This window comes from Barbus barbus (assembly GCF_936440315.1).
Source record: "Barbus barbus genome assembly, chromosome: 15".
NCBI lineage: Eukaryota > Metazoa > Chordata > Actinopteri > Cypriniformes > Cyprinidae > Barbus > Barbus barbus.
In genome coordinates this window covers 29,094,464-29,117,480 of record NC_136743.1, presented here as the reverse complement: position 1 = coordinate 29,117,480, position 23,017 = coordinate 29,094,464, and the positions used below count along the sequence as shown (strand labels likewise).

The 23,017-nt window shown below is 37.0% G+C and overlaps 1 protein-coding gene across 2 annotated transcripts in view; it reads left to right on the top strand.

The window, feature by feature from the left end:
• Positions 1-23,017, top strand: part of LOC306881941 (rho GTPase-activating protein 21-A-like) — a 55,719-nt gene that overhangs the window by 7,574 nt on the left and 25,128 nt on the right. The window contains exons 3-7 of one of the 2 annotated variants that reach the window (XM_079436324.1): positions 15,805-15,978; positions 16,072-16,093; positions 20,818-20,910; positions 20,992-21,070; positions 21,142-21,196. In XM_079436324.1, coding sequence (XP_079292450.1) covers positions 15,805-15,978; positions 16,072-16,093; positions 20,818-20,910; positions 20,992-21,070; positions 21,142-21,196 — 423 coding nt within the window. The remainder of the gene's footprint in view (positions 1-15,804; positions 15,979-16,071; positions 16,094-20,817; positions 20,911-20,991; positions 21,071-21,141; positions 21,197-23,017) is intronic. The other variant, XM_079436325.1, reaches the window with a different exon arrangement.

The following is a 23,017-nucleotide window of genomic DNA, read 5'->3' as shown; positions in this document are numbered from 1 at the left end:
AAATACTGATACCTTTTTTTCTGTTTTTCAGAAGAAAAAGTAATATAGGTTTGTAACAGTATGAAGGCTGTTTCACACTGTTCGTTGTGAAATAGCGAGGCGATTTGCCGACGAATGCTTTCACACAGAGTGCGAACCGATTGATCAAGTGGATTGTTATTCTATAATAGGTAGACATGCACTCTTTGACGTGAAGTGACATACTGCCAAGTATGGTGACGCCATACTCGGAATTTGTGCTCTGCATTTAACCCATCCAACGTGCACACACACAGCAGTGAACACACACACACCGTGAACACACACCCGGAGCAGTGGGCAGCCATTTATGGTGTGGCGCCCGGGGAGCAGTTGGGGGTTCGGTGCCTTGCTCAAGGGCACCTCAGTCGTGGTATTGAGGGTGGAGAGAGCGCTGGACATTCACTCCCCCCACCTACAATCCCTGCTGGCCCGAGACTCGAACCCACAACCTTTGGATTACGAGTCCGACTCTCTAACCATTAGGTCACGACTTCCCCACTTGTATTAGGGATGCACGATATTATTGGACTAATATTGGAATAGGCCGATAATGGCTTTAAATGTAAATATTGGCATCGGCCTGATATGAAAAATTATGCCGATATGTCTTGCCGATGAAAGGAAGGGGTTAACTCACATGTGCTCAGGGTGTGCTAGCGATTAGATCATGTCAGCAATGAGGCTCATTCTTGAAGCAAAGTTTTGTCCCATTGACGATTAGATTCACTTTTTTGGATCGCTGCATTTAATCTGTGAAAGCATGTACAGAATGACGCGTTTGGAGTGTGATAGAGTCACCAGTAATAGCACGTGCAGTGACAGCCTCCTCCCGTTAGGTTTTAATCTTGGCCTACTTCTAATTAAATTAAAAGTAAGATAGCCTACACAAATAACATAGACTGTGTTTCTGATTAAATAAAGCAGTAATTGATGTAATAAAATGAGTATGTTTTGATTTAATGGTCAGAAGCTATAGCTTACATTATATATATATTACACACTTGTAAATTAAATTTTATATATACTGATTTATTCATTAATGTGTAACATGTTTTATTTTTTAAACAAATCATGAGCTCTAAAAGATTTTCAGAATTTATATATATACAGAATAGTTATAGTTCTACAGAATAGTTCAGTTTCATTGTTTCGCCACAAGGTGGCATCAAGAGACTGTCTTTGAGTGAGTCTTTAAACCGTTCATTCAACTACACTTTCAAAAATGCTGATTCATTCAAAGAGAGATGTAATGAAACACGCTGTGGCAATCATTTTAACTTTTAGCGCCAATTTTAAAGGCTCAGCTGATTAGCAATGCATCGATGCTAAGACAGATTTCGCTTTCCTTGGACATGACAACCTGTTTTCACAAATATACATGACTCGACCTGAAGGACAGACGCAGGTAATCGCACGCGATCAGTCGATCTCTCTCTCATTCGCTGTCTGTTTAGGCTTGTTAAGTGTAAATTTACTGAGCCTCTGTACAAATCAGCATGGTACACATTGTTATCATTACTAATATTCAGTACACCTGCACGAAGTGTAAAACAAGAAGGGTGTAACCTTAAGGAAAAGACGGCTCAAAGACGGAAATATCGCGGTTGTTGCATTCATCTGCGGTTGTGCTCGTCAATAGCGCGGTATTGCGATATTGTGGTTATCGCGACAGCCCTACATGGTAGTAGGTCATATGTATTTGCTTTAGCATTCCCAGCTTTCGACTTTTTCCCATTTCTCAGCCCTGTTACTGATCGTCATATGATTAACTCCTCGGCCAGAAGGCAAAATAGATTCTCAATTTAATAGAGAAAGACAAATTGTTTCCAGCTACTGCTTCGTGCCTTAAAAGAACAGCATGCCAGACATGGTTAGTTCATTTAGAGTTTATTCATTTAGGAAGAATAATCACTGACTCATGTAATGACAGAAAATACATTATAGGAAAAGTATACTTTGTCTTTTACTATATTTTACTACTAGGGCTGCACGATATATTGAATGCGATTGTCATGCGCATCTCGTCAGTAAAGCATGTTCTGTGATTATTAATAAATCTCCATCACCTGCTTTCAAATGGAACGGCATTTAATACACAGAGCTGTAGTTCACCGACAAGATCAGAATCGTAGAAGAATCTCCTGCGATATTGAACGTGGTATCAATAATCACAGAACCGGCTTTACTGACGAGATGCGCATGACAATCACATGCGATATATCTTGCAGCCCTATTTACTACTAATGTACTAGTTTGTTGTGAGCATGTGACATTCTGGTTTGAGTTTTCTGAGTGGTTGTCATTGCTGATATCACCCATTCTCTTGTTTCAAGCCCATAGGTGCTGCTTGTAGTCATACTTGTTCTCTGGATGCACCTCTTGTGCGACGTGCCCAGCTGAACAAACTGCAATCATGACATGACTATAATGCTAAATTCCTGGAAGGACAGGAGCATGGAGAATAAGCCTGGGGAATTTATTGCTTATCTAGCTGTTGCTTTCTAATAAAGTAACACTTCAGCTTTCTGATGCTAGCCCAACCACCCTTCACGCATCTCCATGAGCGCAACACATTGTCCAGGTGCATCTGCGCTAATCATGAATTATTTACAGGCTTGTTGCATACCCTGAAAGAACTGCTGCTCCTCACTCATCCAGAACAAAAGGGCGGTGTGTACGGAGAGTATCACAGATATGAGCAGTATTGGTGCTTAGCTTTTGTCACAAGGTGTGTCTGTACAATGTGGTTTGACATAAGTGGCATTTTTATACTACTGCTGTTCATCAATGCATGTATATATCCAAGATGCGCCGATGTAATTGTCATTAGTTACATAAAGACATTGATTTGCATGATATTTGTTAATGTGTTGCTCTGTTTATGTTCATCACTAGCAGTAGCCACTTATGTACAACACTATGGTAACCAATGCCAGAATATAGTTTATTTATAGAATAAATTTCAAAATCCCTGGTAGCCCTTCGGGCAGGTACTCTTCAGATTTTGGTAGGCCGAAAATTAATTTAACTAGCCCAAATAAAATAAAGACCATTAAATGTCAATCAAAAACATTTTCAATACACAAATATCAACGAATATCAAGGAAAGAGTTTTATTTTACTATTTACAAGGTATCTGCAGAATTCTTAATCTATTTAAGGCAATTTGAAAAATTATTTCTTATACCATTTAATGTATTTAAAACTAAAATACATTAAATTTTTGAACACTGCAGTTCAAAAGTTTGGATCAATAAAGTTTTTTAAACAAGTTTCTTATGCTCATCAAGGCTGTATCTATTTGATAAAAAATACTGAATATTCACAAAATAATATTGTGAAATATTATTGCAATTTAAAATAAATGTTTTCTGTTTTAATATACTTTAAAATGTAATTAATTCCTGTGAAGCAAAGTGTCACATGATCCTTTAGAAATCATTCAAATATGTTGATTTTTAATCAATGTTGGAAACATTTGTACTGCTTTTTTATTTTATTTTTTTTATACTGTATTTTTTGGGACCTGTGATATTTAAAAAATATTAAAAGTTAAAAAAAACAGTGTTTAGTCAAAATAGAGATTTTGTGTTACAATATAAACTATTCAAAAGTTTGGCATCAGAAAAATTTTTCTTTCTTTTTTAAAGATACTTTAAAAAAGTTTAAAGAAAGTTAAATTTTATTCAGCAAGGATGTGTTAAATGGATAAAATTGATAGTAAAGACTTCTATTTTTAGAAAATATTTCTATTTTGAATAAATGCTGTTTTTAAACTTTTATTAATCAAAGAATCAAAGAAAAAAGTAACACAGGTTCCAACAAAATATTAAGCAGCAGAACAGTTTCAACACTGATAATAAATCAGCATCTTAGAATGATTCCTGAAGGATCATGGGACACTGAAGACTGGCGTAATGATGCTGAAAATCCAGCTTTGATCACAGGAATAAATGCTATTTTAAAGTATAGGTATTAAAATAGGAAACCAATATTAGAAATTGCAATAATATTTCACTATATCACAGTTTTTTCTGTATTTTTGAAATGAATACAGCCTTGATGAGCAAGAGACTCAAAAACAAGATCAATAATTTATCAGGTTTATAATATAGCCCTAACATAATATATTATCAAGACAAACTAAACCGATAGAATAGAATACAAACTGAAGCAAAACTTGAGCTGACATCTGTAAGTTAAATATATAAAAAACGTGAACACATGAATTCTTCTATAGTTGTCTAAACATCGTTATGAAGTACAGTTTGTACAATACTCTTGTGTGTGACTGAACATGTTTCAGAGTTTTATGTTCTTTGCCTCCGCTATTTCCAGCACTTAATCAAGCCATTCTTCTTTAATACATGAGGACGTTTGGCTCTCGTGTTGAGCGCACCGCAACCATTGAAGTATTCAGTTTCTACAGCGACTCATTTGGTGCGTATCGTTCTCTTTCTATGAAACCGGTTCTAACTCTGTTGTGACATCAGCTCTATAGCGGTTTGCCCGAGCATTGCTATTCTTTCCCTTTTACTGGCAGCATTCAATCAAATGGCTTCCCAACAACTTTTTGTGTGCGCGAGGCACGTTATTTCTTCTGCGCGGCCGTTGTGGAAGAAGAGCGCGGTCACTCAGCTTAGAGGGAACATTGCGTGGGAGCCCTGTATTTAAGCTAGCCCGTCGGGCAGGGCAATGGTGCATTTTGGTAGCCCGACTGGAAAACACAATAGCCCCGGGACGTCGGGCTAGCGATTTTGCGAACCCTGTATAGGCTGCGCTCACTCATAACAGTAGAATACAGTTGTTAGTCCTATATGGCTGGGTACTGAACTCTGTACTTTTAAAGGTACTGACCGAATTGCGATGGTACTATAGAGTACTGATTCACATTAAATCTATTTTTATTAGGGCTGAGCAATTAATTGCATTTGCGATAATATCGCGATATGAAAACACGATTTTTCAACCGCAGAGGCTGCGATTACTCTGTCATGTGACACGCGAGAGTAAAGAGGTGTGTTCGACTTGAAGATCGATCGGTGTATGACATCAAAGTACACCGAGAGAAAGCATAAGGAGACGTCCGCTCTCTTATATATATTTGACACACAGCGATCGGTCGAGCTGCGCTGCTCCAAGTCGAACACATCTAACCTGATTAATATTCATGAACCCAACAGCTCAATAATCGTTTTATATTGTTCTTATTAGTAGTAGAATTCGTAGTAGTTTTATCTTATCAGTATTATTTGTATTATTATTATTGTATTATTATCAGTATTGTTCCCCCCCCCCCTTTTTTTATAGAAACACTAAATGACAAACAATATCTTAAGCACCACCACCAGACCTAAGTTCAGTCACATGGTTATTCTAATTACTAAAGTTCTATCATCATTTAATGCTAAATTATCATAATATCATATAATGTTTGACTGACTGATGCTAAGCGAGATATTTAAAAATAAACTGTGCCATTTTCCATTTATACATTATTTATATATATATATATATATATATATATATAATATATATATGACACAAAGATCTGATGGAAGAACTCGCGCCTCGATTTGACTCATTTAACACAGTCAATTGTGATTCAAAGTGTTATGAAAATCGCCATCTTTGATTATTGCCAATATGGTTGCCCGAGTTAGAATAATGGTTGTGACTTGTTCATGTTTTGAATAAATAAATAAATAAATTCACTTGTTTATCTAAATTTATTTTGGACTCTGGAAATGGGCATTTGAATTACTGATATTTTATTGTATTATATTGGATTTCTATTGATTTATTTTTGTAAAGTAAGTACTTTATGAGGAACATCTGAATAAACGGTTGAACGTTTAATGGCAGAAGTTGTGTTTATTTATTGGTAAGTTAAGTAAATGATCTTTAAATTGAAAAATAATTGACAAGTTAATTGATTTATTAATTAGTTGCAGCCTTATGTTCATGAATGAAAGTGAATGAAAACATCCTGTAAAGTTTTAAATCTGAAAGTGCTGCGTGTATGAAGTTATTGTTTCTCAAAAGAAAGCGTCGACTCTGAATCATTGAAACGAGTCGTTTTTAATACGAATCCCAAGCCGTTTCATGTTGACGTCAACAGGACAGGTTTGAGAAGCACTGATCTATTCAGTCAGATCGTAGTGATGGACTAAAGAATGGGCAAGGTTTATTAATTGACTTAATTTTTTTTTGTGTGTTACAATGTTGACAATCATATTTCTGTATTTTGTGTGAGTTTGTCGATGATAATGAGACGGCATTTTGCTGAGTGTGACCCCTTTTATGATATTTGCCCTTTGAAGAATTTGTTTTCATATATGACTTCGGCTTCTGATCTTTCAATGTCACCCCATCTTTGATGCAAATATTCTTCCAATCATATTAGTTTGAATCATTGCTATTGTTTATTGCCTTTATTTATATTCTCACTCTCTGGATATTGTCTAATATATGTGGTTGAGTAAAACCCTCATCCATCAGGTGGTTAGGAGGAACATGTCTGTTATGCACGAGTGGCATGACTACTTAAACTCAGTCCAATACGATGGAAAGAGGAGGCGGGCCAGGCACACAAACAAACAGACAGTCTTCCATGTCTGGAAGTTATTTAGCATTAAATTATGTAAAAAAGATTGTACACCGTTCTATAATTTGTTATCGTACCCCAAAATCCATTTATCAAGCATGGAACGAAAATAAGAGAAATCACAAGCATGTTAAAAAATAGTTAACCTAATAATGCCATTATTTACTCAACTCGTGTTGTTGTAAACCTGTATGTCAAGCTCCAAGAAGGACAAAAAAGTCAGTTGTATTTGTAATCAAAAGTGATATAGCGGGTTTTGTGCTGTTGATGCTTTATCACAAGCCATCGCGATGCACCTTTCGAACATTTGGAATGTAGAATATTCAGCAGCTGCCAGAAAAGAGTATAAGCAAATAACAACTTCAGTTTCGCATCAAGCTTTCATCTGGTCTCAGAAGATTTGGAATATAGCCTGATGAACTGTTTATGAATTTTAGTGCTTCTGCCCTATTCATGTTGTGGTATTTATCAATGAACCTTTTATGAAAAGGTTAGCGTAACATGTATTTTTATACTATCAACTCACTTGATGCTGTCACAATTAAATATACTCTGGTATTCCCCTAACAGGATATGAGCACTGTTACCATTGGAGAGGAAAACACAGGCCTGCCAAGCATTGTGGTTTGCGGGCCAGTAGTGCCACTTTTAGTTTCCCTGTATTCATCTGTCAGCAGTTCCTGTTAGTTGGACAGATGGTTTGGGTGGTCTTCTGGAGTTCTAACCACATTATAAATTTAGATGATTCACATCGAATTAAGGACAGTCAACTTTGTCCTCTCTAAGTGTTACAGGTGCTATCAGTGCCAGAATCATGCTGCCCATCTTCTGAGCCTCTTATTTAGAGTTCCTCATCTACTTGTCATTAGAAACACCATATTCTCATAATGTGGGTGCTATACCTGAGATGGCTGAGATGTGGCCATTTAATTATGGGGGTTTTGGCACATAAAGGTGTTAGTAGAGTATTTATTAGTTTGGTTTGTCACACACCGTAAAGTGCAGGACTATCTGTGCTGGAGCCGCTCCCTGTCCATCTGTTTGGAGTAGCTAAGCCTTGCCCCTACGTCCCAAAGCAATACCGTCGCATCCATTCTGCATGACTGAGCACTATTCCTGATTTGCATCTGGTTGGGGATTGTGATCTCACATGAAAGGCATACTAGCAATTTTGCCTGAATCTGCATACACTGGTTCTGAACACTAATTTCCATGACCAGCGAAAAGTTCCAGTTTGCTCTGAGGGCATGATCCAAAATAGACTATATGTGGGTGTGAAATACTCAATAATTAATGCTATCTTGTGTTGTCGTCCTGTAGTTTTTCTTGCTTGACACACTGTAAATGGATCCTGTCCTTCTGTGCGGCACAGCATGACTGCTGTGTTGTCAAAATAATGCTTTTAGCATTCATCAGGCATATTTGCTTAGTTTTTATTCAGGGCATACATATATAATGCTTTTATGTTGTTTCACTTCAGTTAGAAATAATACCATTTAAAAGTTTGGGCAGATTTAAAAAAATAATAATTTTGAAAGTATCTTATGCTCAATAAGGCTTGGTCAAACTACAGTAAAACAGTAATGTGAAATATCATTATTTTATAATATCATTATAAAAAATAACATTATTTTTTACTCCAGTCTTCATTGTCACATTTTCCTCAAGAAATCATTCTAATATGCTGATTTGCTACTCAATTTTGTTTTGTTGAAACCATACATTTTTTTTTAGTAAAAAAAAAAAAAACTTTATCTGAAATGTAAATATTTGTAACAGTCTTTGCAGTAACTTTCGATCAATTTAATATGTTCTTGCAGAATAAAAGTATTAGTGTCTTGATCCCAGACTTCTGAATACTAGTATGTTTATGTATGGCATTATGGATTAATGCATGTTCTTGTGGCTGTTTTAAACCAATTTTAGACAAAGGATGCGACTAGGGCTGGGTATCGAGTTTGATACTTTTTAGGCACCGACCGAATTGCCTCGATACCACCGAGTATCGAAAAACGTCTTGTCGTTCGGTACCAAATTTCGATACCTAAGGGGTTAATCTCATCACCATCAGTGAGCCAATAAGCCTGCAGCACTAGATGCGTTTGACTAGAAACGGCGACGTGCAGATTGATCAGTGTTTGACATCCGCAAGAGCGTTTCGAAAGCGCACGGAGCAGTCCGCTCTTTAAATCGCGCGGTTTGTTTATTATACACAGACTGAAGCTCGCGTGACGTTCGCGGTCATTTCAGCGTCTGCCGCCTAACTAAATGAGGACATAAACACATGAACAACATCTCCAGACCTGCTCTGAAAGTCACTTCATGAGCATTTTACCTTTTGATTCGAGTAAAACTAACTCATCTCGTATACACACAGAACTGTAAAGGTATTCCAGGCAACCCGTCAAAATAAAAGTTCGGTTTTAATATTAACTTTGTCCCGTTTCATTTATTCTATTAGAAAACAATGACACATGCAAACAAAGAGCGTTCAGTGCGACGTCGCTCTGGTGAATGTTAACAGGTTAACGGTATTAATATTGTTCAGCAGACAGTACATACTGCTACTACTAGGCTACTATTAAAATTATTAAAACTTTTTTTTAGTAATGATCACACAACAGTTATTCCATGTTTTAATTTTAATAGTAACCCCCCTTTGTTTGCCAAAATAAATAAACTTTGATTTTCAATAATTTAAAGATAAATTAAATTAATGTTTTATGTCTTCATTTGAAAACCAGATACAGAACACAGAATTTCTGAGGAAAAATAAAACATTTCATTAGGCTATTTTAAGAATAAATTTAAATAAACTAAGTTGTTTTTATGCATTCAAATAATTAGCCATACTACACCAGAATTTAATAACAATAAAACATATGGTGAAAGAAAATAAAACACCCACTTATGAAAGTGGATGAAGATTTTTACATTTCTTGAAGTCTTTAACATCCTAGAAATGATGATTCTGTCTGAGCTATGTGTTTTAAAATGAACACGCACTAATGTAAACGTAGCCTAACAGATGTGTAAACTGAAAACAATTGGAACTTTATTAAAATTATTTATTTATTGTGTTGGATATATTTTGTTCCTTTGTGCAGAGGCTCAGGAGATGAGGCTTTGAGTCTGTATAAATATCAACAAGCTAAAAAAAATAGTTTTTTCAGATAATGTAATCTTATTAAAACTGATTTTATAAAACTGGTATCGAAAAAAGTACCGTTCAGGAACCGGTATCGAACTCTCGGTATCGATATCGAAAATTTTTGAACGATACCCAGCCCTAGATGCGACAGAAAAAAGGTCCTAAAGATCTTTCAGAAAAGACTGTGATCTGCTTCAGTACTTCAAAACTGCTGACATCATGACTGGTAGGGGTATTCAAAGAGTTACAGCTCATGTTTTGCTGTTATCTTATCACATCAGCTTAAGTTTGGCATCTGTGAGGTCCCGTTACCTTTCTGCCAGAAATCAGTCCAGTATACAGCACTCCCTGCTTTACTGCACACTACTGTCTAAAACATCCTGCATTTATCTTTACTACTGCTCCACAGTTCAAATATGAGTGCAGGACTCTGGAAATTGTCAGCTCTTGACAGAAACTGGCTCCACAAGTTCACGCAGGCTCTCAGATTTCATGTGCACTCGCTGTGTTTCACACTTATTAACTCATTCCTCAAAGACTTGGCTCCTCGTATCAGAATTTGGTACACTGCAAACATATTCCAGCCGCTCAAGGAACCTTAAGCCTACTTGTGTAATAGACCAAAGCTCCATGTCCCGCAACACATCACTGTTGAGTCAATGTTCTCTAACACACACCTGATAAAAGCTTAGGATGTTTCTTCCATGTCTTTCCAGCACTGAGCTCATCAACCAGTCATGAGAGGGATAATACATTCGTAGCCCTCCTTCCAATTGCAAACATCAGCAGATGTTTTTGCTCAGTGTTGCACATGGGACTGCAGATGAACTTTTGGGCAATGTTGCTTGTTTCTTCAAACTAGCTAAAATTCACTTCATAGTGAAAACTAGGGCTACAATGTAGGGCTGCCACTAAGGACTATTTTTATTTCGATTAATCTATCGACTAATTTATCGATTAATCTAAATCTATCTATCTATCTATCTATCTATCTATCTATCTATCTATCTATCTATCTATCTATCTATCTATCTATCTATCTATCTACCTATCTACCTATCTACCTATCTACCTACCTACCTACCTACCTACCGGGGTCGACAATATAATTGGCCCAGTAAAAATAATGCCTCGATTTAAAAAAAAAAGTCTAATTTCACATTAATTACCTGTGGTTCTGTGTTTTGATTTCTGTTAAATCGTCTCGGTAACCACCGCTAACACGTTACGTGATCTCGACAGTTACAGATGCAGCGGTTTATGCGCTCCGTGACGTCTGCACCGCCTTCCTCGCTCCCACGGTTACGCGCGCAAACTGCACACTGCTGCTCAGCACCTACTATTAAGCTAGGCTACATGTTTCTGAAACCCCCATCACCCGGCCAAACGCCGGGTAAAAAAAGAGAAGGCAAGGAAGATAACATCACCAGAGGAATTGAGGGAAAGCGAAAGGGAATACGAAAAGAAAAGGCAGAGAAAGTTTCAGCCCCAGTGGCGAGACCGCTGGAATTGGCTGGGCTTAGGGGTGTGCGATATGACGATTTTTGATCGTGGACGATAAAAATGTCTCCACGATCTGCTTTTGAAGAAATATCGTAGTATCATGCTACAGCGACATTATGTCAAATACAGTTCTGGCGCCTCCGTCTCTATATACTGTACAACACCACATACAGCAGTAGAGTTACTCTGACAGGACACTGCACTTATTCGCGATCGCAAAAGTACATTATTTGCGCACAAGCCTTGCTGGTTAAATGTTTCATTCCCGCGCTGGTCTGACGTGCGCTTTTTCTGAGCACATACACCTGAAGCACGCGCACTAAAAAGCCTGTCTAACAGCGCCTGATTACTCAACTAACTTATCTTTTGCGCTAATACTGTCAAAACACACAAGGTTTACATACATACTCAGTTGGTTATCTCTAAAATAAAAGTAAATAGTTAAGAGAGAAACGGATGCGTGCCTGTATATTAGATGCGTGCAGCTCTTAAAGGGACAGGACACTAAACATGCTGTCGACTGTCATTAAAGGGATAGTTCACCCTAAAATTTAATTTCTGTCATTATTTACTCACTCACATGTTGTCCCAACCCTCTATTAATTTCTTGTGCTGAACACAAAAGAATATATTTTGAAGAATGAGGGTAACCAAACAGTTGCTGGTCCACATGGACTTTGATAGTAGGAAAGAAAAATCCTGTGGAAGTCACTGAGGACCAGCAACTGATTGGTTTTCCACCTTCTTCAAAATATCATTTATGTTCAGCAGAAGAAAGAAACTCGTTCAGGTTTAAAACAACTTTTGAGAAAATGATGGTATAAAAATAAAACATCATGACAGAATTGACAGACAGATGACAGAATATTTATTTTTGGGGGAAATATTCATTTAACGTTAACAAAACGCAAAGAGAAAAATCACTCACTATTCTTGACTGAACAACTTTAATACAGTTGTTTTAGGAATCAGTCTATCTAGTGTTTTATTTTTATATTTGTTCATTCAATTTCATTGAATGCTCTGCTAAATACACATTGTACCTGAAAATAAAGCACTGTTTGTTTTATTTGTATATTATGTGTATTTGTAATGTGTATCTTTGTTCTTATTTTTTAATAAGAAAGATAGAACGATGACAAAGATTTTTATCTTCGCCCACTTTGGCCTAAATATCTGCCATGTCTTTTTTTTTGTTTTTTGTTACCTTGAAAGGCTTTGTCTTTCTAGTTTGGCTGTAATGCTCAGACAACTTGTAAAACCAACATGACAAAGAATCGTGATAAAATCGTGAATCGTGATATTTCTAAAAAAAAATTGTGATATGATATTTTTCCCATATCGCCCACCCCTAGCTGGGCTACGATCAAGAAAAAAAGAGGTTTACTGTGAGCTCTGCAGATCAATGCCCACATATGCAGACAAGTAAGTTAGAGAAAAGTTAACGTGTATGCAACCTATGGTATGAACATAATATAATGAATTGCTGTGTGACTACGGAGAATGAATCCTATGCAATAAGTTTATTTGCACTTGTTTCATGTTTTTGCACAGTTTTGCTGCACTTTGCACTAAACCTACCTTAAAAAAAATAAATGCTATTCATGTTGTTCAAGCAAACTGTTCTTTTTTGTGATTATTGGGATCAATACCCGACGCGTTGACCTGGGCCAGTGAACTTCAAAAGACCAGTGGCAAATTTCCCTTATTGTCTACCCCTGATCTATCTATCTATCTATCTATCTATCTATCTATCTATCTATCTATCTATCTATCTATCTATCTATCTATCTATCTATCTATCTATCTATCTATCTAAATTCTTTTCTTTAATGTCAGCTGTCAGAATATTGACAGTTTTTCTTTTTTCATCGAGAATCGATCAGACCAGCTTAATAATAATTAAAAAATGTAAAAAAGCAAAAACTTAAATATGGTATATAAACAATAAAAATACTACTTCAAACAATACTTAATTTTAAACACTTTTACCTTATAAAGATCAAATTAATGTTGTGTTTTTAAGTAGATTTATGAGTTTAACAGTCCCCCAAATGCATAAGTAATAACTTATTGCCATCAATGTGGCTTCAGTAAAGATGCAATGGCGGCGTTCGACTAATTTGTCTTCACAGAACTTAATGCCATTGGACACATTTAGTCTTTCGTGAGCTGAACAGTAGCAAATATAGAGTTTATATAACATTCCAACGGTTTACATAACATCATATAATGTATTCAGAGTTACGTATCTAAGGTTGTAGGACATGCTATAAGACATTTCATTCAACAACACCATAACGTGCTATTCATTATACTTACATTCTAACATCAAAGCTAAATACATCTGAAAATCTAATTAAGATTACTGACATTTAAGCTTTATCATTACCACATTGAGATGAAAAAGCACATTTCTCCAACATACCGACTTACCTATTCAATACCTATTCGATATTTCCGAGTTTAAACCAAAGTTAAAAATAACTACAACTTATGCATTAATAGTAACACAATTATTAACCTCAAATATTAAACTTATGTTTTAACAAATTAATTAAAAGAGCTTACCTTTTGGCGCAAGGCAAAAGAAAATGGCAACGAGACAACTTTTGCTCTGGTCTTCGGGGTAGATTGAGGGGCGGAGCTTAACGCTCCAGTCGATGTGCACGGGCACGCGCTTCCAGGAGAAATGCCCATACAAGGAGTTCCACCCTTCATGACGTCATGAAGAGCCATGATCAAAAAAAACTTTCCGAAACTTTCAGAAACACTGTGTATTTGGCACAGAAATACTGTTATACGTCCAAATCATTTTTTTTAAACTTTGGAGAATCCAACTCTTTAACAGTGTAAATAACTCCACATGCATGAAACAGCATTGGACCCCCTCCCCCCTTTTAATTACTAATATTAGGTACTGTTATCATTATGTTTGTTTTTATTTTTATATTCTAATAAAGTTGTTGTGGCAAAATTGAAAAAAATGTCTCTGCATATTGGTTGTAAGACACTTAAAAATAAATCAGTTAGTCGCTACTTCATGCAACGGGGTCACAGATTCGCGAACCAGTTCACATCACCAGTTGTAGCGATTCAGATGCCAGATGGTGTTTATGGTGAAAGAATATTTGATGTCTCACACCTCTGCTGGAGGAGGTTTGGCAGTAAAGGGTAGGGTGTGAATATCAGATAGGTGTGAGGCTATAAATACTCCATACACATAATAGTGCATCTCCGAAGGCAGGATGCCCACTCTGGAACAGTAAGGCACGAAGAGCCAGAGGAAGCTCAAGGCCTCAGACATCATCACGAGCTAATTACACAACTTGAGCCTTGTTAAAGTAAATCAAATAATAAATACATTTTCATTTTCGGAAAAAACGGTTTCCACAAAAAAAGAGTTGAGATTTACATCATTAATGCCAGCAAAACTGTGGGGGGGGACTGGTGGTGGTCTGTTATCCTTAAATATATCCACAAGGAAATTAACTTCAGATGAGGCACAAAACATCACCCACACCCTGCAGACATGACATCAGGCCAGTCCTGACTCAACCTTCAGTGGGCGTTCCTCAGTATGAAGAGGAAAATGTCAAGGATGATGGTGATGTCATAGCAGATCTGATTCATCTTTGTGGTGACCCTGCTTTAGTTTGTTGACTAGGCTGTTTAAAATGTTTACCTATATGTCTACAGAATTGATTTGACTGTCAAATTTAATTTTTCGAATTTGTACTTCTACCTCATGCGCAGCGAGTTACGCCGTTTCTCCAGGGTGTGGTTTGTCCACTGCTTCTGCTTGTGAAACCCGGCAGATCTCTTGCTCACAGAAGTGATTCACTGGTGTGAATGTCAGTGGCAACACTGCACGATCTGGACTGGTCTGAGCAGGCTAAAACTGCTAGTAATGCATAGACCCAGGTGGACCCAGGTTTTTTGCACTGATTTTTGGGGCGAAATGGCTTTGAAATGACTCCAGTGATGTATCTTGGCTGTCTTGTGTGAAATGTTAATATTTGTATTAACACAACTTGAGCCTTGTTAAAGTTGATAAAAGAAATGCATTAAAACAGGTTTCCACAAAAAAGATAAGATTTACATCATTAATTCCTGCAAAACATAGCGGCTGTAGTTTTTCAGCTAAATGAAAACTTTAATAGTGGTTTTCAAAAAAAATTCGGAAACATTCATTGTGGTGCATGACTGAATTTTATGGATTTTAGTCTTTCATGTGTCATGCAAGGTCCTATCTCCTTAGGACCTCAAATTGGTTTTATTTTTATAGAAATCTTCATAACTACTCCATCCTGTATTTTATTAATAACCCTTCAAAGTTGCTTTGAGTATATACATGTAGTAATGAATGTCTTTTTAATTGTCTCTCACATATGATAATAAGCATAAGATGAAATTAACCACTTCTCATTGAATTGTTTTAGTCTGCTGAAATCTGGATTTGTCGATCTGTTGTACTCGGTGGCACTTCTTTTTCCTCATGATTTCATTTGTTTGTCTGTAGGATGTGGTGGATCAGGATGATTCTTCAGGAGTGCTCTTCCAGCTGGAGGATGAGCCATTTTCCTGGCCAGGGCCTAAGACTCTTCGTCTGCGCCGCACTTCACAAGGCTTCGGCTTCACTCTGCGTCACTTCATTGTGTACCCACCGGAGTCTGCAGTGAACTCCAGTTTTAAGGTAGTGTGCATCATTTGTCTGCTTTCAATCACTAATATATTTTTCATTTTGTACATTTTGTAACACAAATTCTATTTTTTTTTTTTTTTTAAGGATGAAGGCCATGGTCACAGGGGTAAGTTATCACTTTTAGTAACATAAAACTAACTTAAACTGTAGTTGTGTTCCAAATAGCATACTATACACGTATGCTACACAATGCACTCTGCCGTCTAGTGTATACATTTTACAAGATTATTTTGTAACCCACTTTTGGAGTCTGATATCCCCCCTCCATCTGCTACATAAGCAAAGCTGTGACAATTAAGTGCATGAAGTGTCCACAGAAGTAAATGAAGTGCATGAAATACACTTGATGTGCTGAATTAAAATTCACTTTTTGTCATTAGGTGGCATTTATGGAACTGCTTAAATATAGCATTTCCTGGGTTTTGAGGTAGATGAAAAGTAAATGCCATCACAACTTCTGAAGACAGTCAGTTCCCTTCAGAGATTCATTCATATAAATGCCCAATTCAATATTTAGTATTTTCATCCAGTATTTTGCGCATTGCTAACAGTGAGTTTGATCTGCTGGGTACAGAATTTTTTCTCAGCTTGTCCCATCTCTTGCCTCTGTTAATGTCCTGCTTACAGATGTTGTAGTATTTCCACACAAATGACGTTTTGGGAAAGGTTTGCAATGTAGTTTGTGTGCAAGTCAGAACAGAAATGGGCCAAAATAAAACAAAAACTCTGCGGTTCCGATTGATGACTGGTTGGCCGGTGCATCTCGGTACCCTAAAAGCTTGAATGAGTGCAGTTGTTCCCTCAAGGATTGGCTTTTATTCACCTTGCATTACATGATAGCTCTCGTGACACGGTTTAGCACAACTGCCCATAGCTGCCAGAAATAACTCGGCTAGATTCTTTCCCTTGCTCAACCTCTCCCCCTGTACTGTTTGAACTTTTGACCTTGAGTGTGTTTTTAAAAATTGCATCATTTTGTTGCAAAAGAGCTTGCCTGTAAAAACAGTTTTTGATCTGTTTTTTTTTTTTTTCCTTCTCTAGTCACTTGCCATTAATTAGGGATGTGCAGTTCTTTTAAAAATGAGCTAGTGACTTGTATGAATGACTAGGACATGTTCTTGCATTACGAAAGAACATGTAGAGAGCTGGACAACAATATGCTAAATTTTTAAACATTTAAATAAATGCTTCTAGCACTTTGGATGACTAAAACCTGCTCATGCATCTCTGCTTTCATCTCCCTTAATAAAGCATCCTCGCTACAGCAATACCGACTTCCACAGCAATACAGATCCCCAACATTGTGCCACATTGTCTGACTTCATTACAGTGCAGATAATAAACTGTGACCTACATAGGTTTGTTCGTTTTAAATTATAGCAAGGTTGTAATGCCCACAGCATTTGAACAAATCACGCAGAATGGAACTTTCAAAGACAAACCGCATTCTTTATAAATAATGAAGAATATGAGGAGGAAAGCACATCTGTTTGGAAATTTTTGTTTTATCAATATAGAGTAATTTTTTTGTCTAGAGAATATAGAGATAATAGTTAAGGAATGATTGTCTCCCAAAATATCCCTGCTGTTTTCCATTGCTGGGCCCTCAAATCATGCCCCACTTTCCTCAGAAGAGATTCATATTGAGCTTTAGGTCTATAAATGCTTTGTCATTATCTTTGGCCTGTTGTGGTGCACAAACCTCGTTAAATGCTCTTCTGCATGTTCGAGTCGGTGCGTCATACAAGTATCTGACCTACATATTTCAGCGTTTCTTTAACGTAGGCTAATCCGGCGTAGTGCTAAAGTGTAGAGCTATGCACAAGAGAAGTACCCGTAATATCACACCTCTTCTCACGCCTATACCATAAACTGTATCCAATGCATCAATGTATTTTTTGTAGCTGCCAAGGGTTAAGGATTTGAACCCACTGAAAGTGTGGAATTGAAACAGGAACTGCTACCGTTGTTCATTATGATCTGTGCAGCACAACTGAAATATAAAAAAGCATTTTTACAACTTTTTTTTTAACACAATCAGATCTAGTGCGAGCACACAACACTGTGAAACTTGATTTACATTGCCTAGAAGAGTCCAAATAGGTCACGAGTCTTACATAACATCACTAAAAGTGCCTCTGGTTTGTATGCAAAACATAGTAAGGCAAAAAACTTACATCAGGGTATGTAATAGTAAAATATTCCATTTGCATGCTGTGCGAGAACTAGAAATGTTCAAGTTTCAGGCCTGTTTTACCTGTCTGAAAATGTGGTTACAGGTTCGTAGTTGTGAATTTCTGTGCTGGTTTTAGTTGGTTTTTATTTGCACGAAGAATCGTTTGTATTTTCCCATGTTGCCATCCATCTGCTTTGGACAGTATAAGAATGAGTCATTGTTTCATGTTCTCAGCAAAAGAAAGAAAAGTGCACATATTGCATAACTGACATGCATCTATGTCAAATTGAACTTCTCATGTGGTTGTGCATAGCAATCATTGGGATTAGTTTATGGGTGTTTTTCTCTTGCTTTCATTTACTATAATTGGCGCATTACTGTTGTGTTTTGTTATTTTTGATACCTGTACACACTTTTTTGGTTAGTTGATGTTAATATGAGTATGAATATGAATTATGTGCCAAATGCAAAAAATGTGGCAGTACTGGGAACGTTTGTTCATATTCCTGAGATAAATGTGTTTTTATATTTGACTTCTACAGTGTATGACAGTGAACACAAGAGGGCGCATTAATCTTTACAAAAGCTTCACATTGCTGGAGAAGCAATGCTGTCAGCATAGTACTATACTACTCTAGTATGTACTTACAATATGTACTGTGCATAGTATGCAAATTGTCTAAATAAGTAGAATTCCCAGATGACTCTAACTTGATCTCAAACTACCATTAAACTACATAATATTTGCTTCTGCTTTCACACTTGCGATGTATGAATATCATGCCTCAGGCTTCGAAGCATTGCAGCAGTCTGCACAGGCAAGACCTCAAGCAAAAAGAAAGAGAAACACAACCGTGACCTGTAGCACACCCAGTCCTGTCTGGTGACTGCTGGAGCAATTGCAGTTTTTTTTACGAGGAAGATGTCATCACTTGGTATGGGACATTATGCAGTGACAAATGTTCTTGATGATCTCCTCAGTGTTGCCCTTTTCCAAATGTCGGAGCAGTGTTTAGAATAAAGAGTTTCTGGTCTCTAAAGGCTGATTTACACCTGTATCTGCAGCTCAACTACACACTTTTAATTGATCTCCGAACTCTGTTTTCCATTCTTAAATTCCAGAAAAGACTGAAAGCGGTTAAAGCAGCCATATGCCAAGTGGGTTTGTTTGTGTTGGTGCCATGCTGAATTCTGGGCACATCTGAATGGTTCTAATACTTTGTTCAAACATGTAGCAAAATCTGTTTTTGTTTGATTAATTGGTAGTCTACAGTGTGGGGTCGGAGGGGTATTTTCCTTAATGTTTTCAAAAGAAATCTCCTTTGCTCACTAAGGCTGCTTTTATTTGATGAAATATAACATTTAAAAAATTGTTTTCTATTTATATACATTTTAAAATTAAATTAGTTCCTGTGAGTTCCAGCTGCAAAGCTGAATTTTCAGCACCAGTACTCCAGTCATCAGCATCACATGATCCTTCAGGAATCATTTCAATATGCTGATTTGCTGTTCAAGAAACATTTATTATCAATGTTAAAAACAGTTGTGCTGCTTAATATTTAGTATTATACAGTTACACTTTATTTTAAGGTGTCCTTGTTACAGTGAAATTCTACATTTAAGTACTGAGAAATATTAATTAGCTACATGTATTTACTATATGGTTAGGATTAGGGTTTGGTTTATGGTTACTAATCTATCTATAGATTGATTGATTGCTAGATATATTCACTCATATCAAGAGTTTTCCCTGAACAAACTCAGAATTTGTAAGTAGGTAGTTGTTGTAGTAGTTATGTTTAGGAATGGGGTCATGCAGAATAAAGCATTAATATGTGCTTTATAAGTTCAAATAAACAGCCAATATGCTAGCAATGCATGCTAATAAGCAACTAGTTTATTATGAATGGCTTTCCCTAATCTAAAGTGTTTGTAATGTCACGCGCATTGTGCTGTTGTGTGTGTAGCTGTCTATTTTAACACACGTTAGCAACCAATGTGGATATACCTGATATTAACTGTTTGAACAAACGGATTGGATGTGAAAAACAAATTGTAATTAGGATTGATCAAGAGCAAAAGCATAGTAGTGATTTAATGAGGTTGACTGGTCTGTTTAATATTTTTAGCAGCCTCAAAGAGGGATTTAGCATGCTGACAGTGGATTTCAGGACAATCAATGTCCGACTTAGGATGGTCTATGTATTATGCAGAATCTACAGGTTTATTTCCCTTTCTGTAGGCTAACAGAGAGATATTGAACGAAATAATGGGCCGTTGTGGAGAGATCCTCATTCCTTTCAGTGTGAGTAGACATGGGCCAGTGCCTAAAGTGTCTCATCGCTGTCATCCTCAGGGAATATGTAGTGTTAGTTGTTCAACTGTTAGATCTGTGATCTGTGTTCTGGCATATTATGTCAGGATGAAGCCAAGTATAGCATTCCCTCAGGGGCTGAGGGATGTCACATTGAATGCTGGGTCACTTCCAGATGAAGTCCCAGCATTTCCGCTCTATTAATGGGTTCATTTGAAAAACTAGTGCGATTTTTAAAAAATGTTTATTGTGGCTCAGTCTTGTGACCGCTCGCTTCTTCCTGGAGCTGGTTTGTTGTGATCTGGGCCACTCGTGACTCTGCTGCTTCTGTTGTTGCCAGGGAGACCGCGGAACAGACTGGAGCCCATGGACACGATCTTTGTGAAGCAGGTCAAAGAGGGAGGGCCTGCTCACAGTGCCGGACTCTGCACTGGTAATTACACCATCATTACAAATGTACAGCACATCCGTTCCTTTTGCCTATCGATGTCTGATAATGGAACTTTGTCAACAGGGGACAGGATAGTGAAAGTGAACGGCGAGAGCATCATTGGGAAGACATACTCGCAGGTCATAGGGCTCATCCAGAACAGGTGAGAGTGTGTTACAGTTGTGTCCTAATAAAAGTCTGAATTTGGCCCTAAATATTTCTTTCCACTTCCAGTCATACATTTCTGGAGTTGTGTGTTATGCCAAAAGATGAAGACATACTACAACTGGTAAGATTTTACTGTTTTTGTATTTTGTTCATTTGTTTTAAGGCAGGCCTGAGCAAAAAAAATTTTAACTTTTTTTGTACTGACTTTAAATTTTAATAAATTTGACTGTGGTAAAATGTGTGTCCTAACCATGTTCCACACAGCAAAGCAACTGTTGATAAAATCAACAAGTGGCCAAAACATTTTGTTGGTTTGTTTTTAATGTATTGCGCTTAGAAGCCCCTCCCACGGCAAAATCTCATTGGTCCAAAATCCACATAGATGCATATTATTACCATATTTTTCAGAAAATGAATCTGCGTCAGAATTCGGGTCAGAATTGTACTGTTGAGAGAAATCATTGCATTGGTGTATAATTTACACTTAATTATTAAATGGAGTAATAATTTAAAATACCAGTACACAAAACATTTATGAACAATTATAAACACAATAGTTCCCTCACCCCACAACAAATCTTTTAAATGTAACAGTATTTAGGAATGAGAAATATAAGAATAAAACAAGAAAATTATAGTGGCATTCATTATAAACAGTGGCTTAATCAGATTTATGTAAAGTAAAACTGAAAATTCTGACATTTGGAAAACATTTTATACAAATAAACTTGGGCTCGAGTACCTCTCTCATTCGGCACAAATCGAAATGTGTGCACTTTGTACATGTTTTCAGTGTGCCTTTTTGACTTTAATTGCTTTATGTAGACCTTATGTTGCTACTCCCCTTTTCAGCGCTGTGCTCGGTCTTTGTAACATTGTATGGATTTAGGAATTAATCACTTTTTTTTTTTTTTTTCCGGTCTGCTGATATTTATGACATCCACCTCAAACATTACAATGCACATCATAACTTTCATTAATTCTACAATAAGTAAATTCACCTCGCCAGCTAATTACTTTTCTAGTTCAAAGACAAAATTCTAAAGATGGCTACACACTTGTTTCTCTGATGCACAAGGTCCATAAGTTGCCTTGGAAGTCCCTGAGTGTTCAGATGATTAATAAAAACATGAAATAATTATTGAATTATTTCATATCTACTAATGAAATATTTTCTGATTGGCTTTAAGTGTCATGCTGCATATCATTTTCACATTCAGTGTGGACAGACAAATTGCAGACAAATTGACTTGTTGCATCTTGTTAGGACACAGAGTTACATAGTGCTTTTTCAAATAAAACTGGTCAGAAGCTTCTGAATACATCGTACTAATGAGGTCTTTGTATGCATTATGTTTTGAGTTTGCATTCGGCAGCACTTGTTCTATTTGCACCCATGGAAATGAAGGTTCTGACCCATTTCAGAGGAAATGAGGCGGGTTCCTCATGCTCCTCTGTGTGCTGCTTTATCTGGGACTGGTAACCAGGACACTGCAGCCTGTCCTTCTCCAGCGAGCCTCAAACTGCTGCACCATCACAGCTGCCCTCAATTACACATAACTGTAGAGCAGCCATCACTTCATCTGCCCTGCATTCTCTGACACTTTCCATTACAGACTGATTTCCATGGTGTGTTGTGTTCCTGGGTCTTCTGACTCGTGAATGCTGCCATTGTTTTATCTGGATATGCACCAGATCGACTCTAGTGTTAATCAAGAACTCGTTTTGATATATTTTAGTCTCCATATTAAGTTGCTGTGAACTTTTGAACATGCTGTACTTTGTGAGAAAATTATAAACTTGTGTGCTGTACGTTTAGTTGACGCTCTAATATAACGAACCTTTAGAGTTTGTAGAGGTGAAGAGCAGGATGTTCTCTGAGTCAGGATGGAAGCTCTCTTTTCATGAAAGGCTGTTTGTATTGAAGCAGCCTCTCAGCTGG